Source organism: Bolinopsis microptera, chromosome 11 (assembly GCF_026151205.1).
Source record: "Bolinopsis microptera isolate Bmic1 chromosome 11, MBARI_Bmic_1.0, whole genome shotgun sequence".
In the NCBI taxonomy this organism is placed as follows: Eukaryota; Metazoa; Ctenophora; class Tentaculata; order Lobata; family Bolinopsidae; genus Bolinopsis; species Bolinopsis microptera.
In genome coordinates this window covers 19,500,885-19,507,299 of record NC_087082.1, presented here as the reverse complement: position 1 = coordinate 19,507,299, position 6,415 = coordinate 19,500,885, and the positions used below count along the sequence as shown (strand labels likewise).

The 6,415-nt window shown below is 38.5% G+C and overlaps 1 protein-coding gene across 1 annotated transcript; it reads right to left on the bottom strand.

Annotated features, from left to right (window-relative positions):
- Positions 1-2,318: 2,318 nt before the first annotated feature.
- LOC134823741 (uncharacterized) lies at positions 2,319-6,174 on the bottom strand. The gene is made up of 5 exons (XM_063835275.1): positions 6,161-6,174; positions 4,786-4,898; positions 4,484-4,573; positions 3,320-3,832; positions 2,319-3,251 (listed from the first exon to the last, which is right to left on the bottom strand). The coding sequence occupies exons 1-5, from the start codon at positions 6,172-6,174 to the stop codon at positions 3,220-3,222; spliced, it is 762 nt and encodes a 253-aa protein (XP_063691345.1). The 3' UTR covers positions 2,319-3,219.
- Between the last annotated feature and the right edge of the window lie 241 nt (positions 6,175-6,415).

Sequence of the window (6,415 nt, the reverse complement as noted above, 5' to 3'; positions counted from 1 at the left end):
TCGACTGAATTCGTTACGTATACTAATATACTGCAAAAACATATCATGGATGAAAACTCTTGCAGCAAGGCAACAAAATTTCGATCCAACAAAAAGTAAAGGATTGTAACTAGGTAACTAAATAAATATAAGCGTTGTTATTATACAGTCGGTGATTGAGCGGTGTAAAAAGGCAAACTCGGAACTTCGATAAAACACAGAAATGATGTGCATATTATATTTATGGTGTGCGACAACAGCATCAACCCCTCAACACGTGTGAGAGAACTCAATCTCATTCCGTGTGGTTATAACAAATATTAGTTAAACACGACAACAATTCTCAAACTCCCGTATTGACGATCATCTCACGTTACTAAATTTATGTGACGGTCTCGTCGTCCCATCGGCTAAAGTGAGGATTATGGTTTGGAATGTAAACAAGGTGTTGTTTACCTCATGTTTATGGAATTTTCCCTGGTAACCATAGCAAATACATTGGAGGCAAAACACGCAACACGACTACAAAAACAAAAAAGAATCAGTGACTTACTTGATTAATATGGAGATATTTACTGCCGCACATGTGATCTTGTTAACTAGCTCTCACTAATTGGGGCAGGTCGTTCTCTTCCGGCCGATCTGAAATACCAATTACTAAATTGTAAATATCGTTACCATGCCTACCAAAGATATGATATAGTTGTTTAATCTAAATGATCATGTGTTGTGATTAAGTGTTGATTACGGATTTACTAATACTAATAATAATTAACCTGTTATTAGTTGTATCACGTGGTGACCCCCACTGTCGCTTCACTATATAAGTGTAGAGTTTCTACGATACAGGGGGAGCCGCGCACTCGTGCGCGGCGGGTCATACAACGTATGACAAGTTATTAGTGCGAAACTTTGGTACATCAACATCCTAGTTGTGATTTACCAAACTTTCACACTCTTACACCGCATGAGTGGGAACGTCAATCCAGCTTAATATTTATATACTAGCAATAAGTGCTAATCAACTATAAACACGGCTTATATCAAATAAAACGTGCATTTTTGCTAGTTGCACGTGGTAAATTTTGCAAAATGGTAAATTGTATATTATGTTGCAAAATTCTCCCACATTATTTTGTACACCCAAGAAACGTACCTTATTGGCTCATTCACAAGGGGTAAAAGTTTTAAAAATATTGTCATCCGTATTCCGTACCGCGCGGTTTTTAGCAAAATGTTCGTTTTTTTAAATAGTGTTAGCAACTTTAATTTTGCACATTCCTGTCCTTTGTCACACAAATGCGCGGCTCCCCCTGTATCACCCTGTTTCACCTATGTACCTAGTGAAACGACCGTGGGTGTCACGAGTCACGACGTGATACAACCTGTCCTTTGATTAACTTAAATGTTTCGGGTGAAGCTTGCAACGGTGGAATGCGTCACGAAAGGGAGTTGCAAATTGCAATGCGTGTCTGCAAGTCACGTGTACGACCAGTAGACTTAAGTGCGTGAGCTGTAAAGACGAGCTATATACTAGACGCGATCACCTTCAAACACGATCAGCCGGTATATATAGTAAGGTTTTATGGATATCCAATTCGATAATAGGTTGACGGTTGACCATTGTTAATGATTTGGCCCGGCGCGCGCTACTTCGAAGAAATTTAGACGAGTAACATCCGTCAAATCTGAGCCCTAAACAATTGAATTCGTGTTTTACTTGACTGATGTCACTCTTCTAAATTTCTTCGAAGTAGCGCGCGCCGCTTTCTTCTCGAAATATTACTCATACTTTTGCCCATAACTCTCCAGAGAAGCATTTTTACCCTACGTCATGGGGGTGATTCTGAATCAGCGTTCAAAAATACACCCACTCTGCACTCCAATTATTTTTATACCCTCAGGGCCTTTTCACAAGACTTTTCTTAAAATTTGGGCGAGCGATTTAGTGGGAGCGAAAAGTTTGAGCATATCAAATTATCAAACATCATGTTACAGCTCATAGCAACACCTTTTGCTCCATTTTCATCACTATTTCAACCCCAATATCCATCGAATTTTTAGAATTCCGAAAATCAATTAATTTCGCCAAATTACGTCACTTTTCACCTAAAAGTATAAAATTAGCAAGCCAACCCAATCACCAATGCTTGGCGCTCTTTTCGAGGCGCTCCTTTCGAGCTTCTCCCATTGTAGAGAAGCGAGCAATAGACTAGCATGCTAGGGAAGCAAAGTGTTGTTCTGCCTGTACGGCGTCGCAAGCACCCCCTCCGCCGTCCTCCACTTACGATGGGATGATGGGTTGGGCAGCGTCTGACGAACAAAGTAATACTAATATTAATGACATCGAACACTAAATTAAAAGCAAATAAAAGTAAACAAAAATATAAATATTTTTTAAAACCTAAGTATAGCTTCCACTATAATTTCATTTTCAGCACAGCCAAGTACGAATGGCAATTATTAATAATATTTATTGAGAATAAATACTTGCCATGACACATGAATAATAACTTGCCAAGGCATTTCAACGACAGTATCTGTATACTTATAGTTATACAGCGGTGTTTCTTTCTCTTTTAGTTTTACTTATAGTTATAGATAAATTCCACGTATCACAGGATAAATTCTTGGTTTTTCAACTTATTCAAATACCTAACAACATAAAATAAAATTTCCTAAATTCACACATTAACCATTAACACTGCAACAACTTTTTCTGTTCATTACCGTCAGCAATAATCGCTTATGAGCACGTATTCTTTTTTATCAACATCATCAACAAGCACACATAATTTCGTTCAATATTGTCTAAAATTCATTCTGTTTGGTGCGATATATATTTAAACAGGAAGATAGTCATACAAGTTTTATACTTCCCCATCAATTGAAGAAATGATCCCAAATATATTGTATCAATAAACTTATATAGGCCAAAAGGGGAGAAAAGAACACACGTCTCACTTGTGTAACTATCATCACGATTGAATATAAAGCTTGTCCATTGTTCCGCATCGCGGCCCTATAAATTCATGTTTTCGGGGTCACCATCGTGGCGAGAAACATGCCAGTAAACATCTGGCAATAAAAAGCAAATCAAATTATTATCATTATATTACAATTGTAATGATGATTAGTTATAACATAGTTTCTGAAGTCCTGTTATCGGGAGTAATTATATTTTTATTCTGACTTTCTTTATAATTATCAGTGTCACTAGGAGACCGCATATGAGTTTGTCTAGGACCATGTAGCTTTCCACTGCAACCACCCTGGCCATGGCGGTCACTATGACAACCCTGGCGGTCACCATGACAACCCTGGCGGTCACCATGACAACCCTGACGGTCACCATGACAACCCTGACGGTCACCATGACAACCCTGGCGGTCACCATGACAACCCTGGCGGTCACCATGGCAACCCTGACGATCGCCATGACAACCTGGGTTGACTCCCCACAAGTCGCCTTCACAACAATCCTCCTCCTTATTATTGTTCTTCCCTCTAACTTTCTCTCCTCCTCTAACTTTTTCTCCTCCTCTAACTTTTTCTCCTCCATTCATCTCGTTACTGTTTGTCAGGGTAACTTTAATCACTACATCGTTCAGAGAATCGTACTTTCCAACTGACTTAATACACCGGGCATTGCAGGAACCCAGAGAAGTGGCCAGATCTGTTAAGTAGTTCCAGATGGCCTTGAAGAAGGTAACAACAGCGTAGTAGATGACGTAAACCGCGTAGAACAGTATCAACACCAGCTGGTCAAACAGCAGCTTTACAACCAGGATACCACTGGCTCGGAACTTAGTGCTGCACATGGTGAAAATGAGCGGATTCATTGCACTGTTACCTGGGAGAGATGTGGTGATAATAAATTGTAAGTTTGTGAATATTTTAATGAGTTATTAACTGAATAGTGTTGAGTAATGAATAAGTCAATGAATAACTAATAAGTTAATGAGTAGTTTCAGAGTTTATTGATAATAATTATTAATAATAATTATTTGGCGCGTAAACATGAGCTCGAAGGACTGAGACGTAAGCAAGCTACTGACTACGTACATGTTATAAAAAATAATATCGATCTGATAGCAAAATACATTTCTTTCCAGTGAATGTCGTGAGTCCATGAAAGCCCTGAACATTGGACCGTTGTGAAACAATAAAGAGAAATCCCCAAAAAGACTGCTAAATCCCCCTCAAGAATACATGTGGCACACGAGAAAAGATTTCCCCTCAGTTCATAACATCGCTTGGACTCACTCGTACAAAATTTCAGCTAAGCCAGCCCTAAAACGTCTACAAAACAGAGTCAAAAGCAGTGGGCTCGCGCAGGTGAACACTGAAATTCACTTTAGTTTATATTACACATTTTAAAAGGTCAAACAGGTCCATAAGTTATTCCAAACATGATTATAACCACTTAGGCAAAGATCCTTTGAAAGGCTTGGAAATCGAACAGTATACTTAAAAAACTAAATGTACTATACGTAGTACGTACCCAATAATAAAAGGTGAATGATAAAGTATTCGATCATCTTCAGTCTTGGTTGTCCGTTCTCAGTTCCAGGATTGATGGTAATGTCAAAACCTGGAAATATCACTAGGTAACTATGGTAACTAGTAGTGTAGCTATGGAAACAGAGATTATTAGCAAAACCTGGAAACAGAGATTATTAGCAACGAAGAAAAGCGAAGGAAATCTATGAACGGGGAATGATGTTACTGTAGAATAACTAGATAGGTTTATTAAACAATTAATTAAATACAACTACAATTAATTTGATTATCAATTGCACCAACCGACGATAACGGTAGGCATGAAGCAGAGGAGGAAAGCCACTGAGATAAGAATCATAGGTAAAACTATCTTGAGGTTTTTGGACCGTCTCTTGGGGCTCTTCAACAGCTCTGACCTGATAATTGAGGGGTGAGCATGTTTGTTAAACTGAGTATTTGTTTGTTTAAGCTTTTAAAGGTAAAACTAGATTGGTTATGGAGGAGAGATCGAAGGAAAAAAAATTAGTTTTGTAGTTTTCTAGACTAATTGAAGAAGATTTCATGAGAGCTTCACAATCAGAAAGAATTCATCTGGGCCACACATAAACAAGAATTGCGCCCGTTGTTTCGTTTTGGCGGACGCTAGATTTCCATTTCACATTTACTATAAATTTAAGTATAACTATAAGCTCCAATCAGCTCACTTCAATCTTCATGATAATAATATTGATCAATTATGCATCAAATACGGGAAACACTTGAAATTCAGTTCAATTGCCGTAGAACTTAACTTGTATCTGTAATTCAAGAAATTATCAGCAAAGGTAAACTATACTCGTGTACACATCAATACACTACGCGTGCCACGTACAAATTGGGTGTATTACCTAATAGTAATATTATTGATACATGTTTCGTATCCCAATATCAGAGATAATTCGGCGGCGCGCGCTTCGCGCGCGAAAAGTGGCATGCAACGTATGTCAATAATATTATACATTACATGCATCATATACACAGTCGCGCCGCGCATTCATAGATCACAGGCTATCTATACATCACATCTCCGCAAGCAATCCTCGCGCGCGCCCAACTTTTTCGTTGCATGGTAACGAACGAACACACGACATATTTAAACCCACCTATCTCGTTCTCCAAAATCCACGTTTTTCTGCAAAAAACCTCCATTCATAACCTTTCACTATTGCCTTTTTTCAAAAGGGTGAAAAGGAAAAAATCGATCAGGGCAGGAAGCAGATCATGCAGCAGCAAAAGAGCACGAAGAGCGGAGGGAATTACAGCAAAGCTATATTATCAGCAAAGCAGTCAATTTATCAGTTTAGTCTTCCATTATAAGCAGCTAAGAGAGCATATAATGAGCTAACAGTTTAGAGACCATTGCACAGACTCAAAGTAACCTGCACAGACTCAGAATAACCTGCACAGACTCAGAGTAACCTGCAAAGACTCAGAGTAACATACACAGACTCAGAATAACCTGCAAAGATTCAGAGTAACCTACACAGACTCAGAGTAATTTGCACAGACTCAGAGTAACCAGCAAAGACTCAGAGTAACATACACAGACTCAGAGTAACCTACACAGACTCAGAGTAACATGCACAGACTCAGAGTAACATGCACAGACTCAGAGTAACATGCACAGACTCAGAGTAACCTGTACAGACTCATACTGTCTACCTCAACCTTCAAATTAGGAAATGACAATAAAACAAACAATCAAGGCTACGCTCGAACCTTCTTATTTAAGGAAATGACAATAAACTAACATAACTGGTCTAAACCTCAACCTTCTTATTAGGAAATGACAATAAAACTAACATACTTGTCTACCTCAACCTTCTTATTTAGGAAATGACAATAAACCTAACATACGGTCTACCTCATCCTTCTTAATTAGTGAAATGACAAT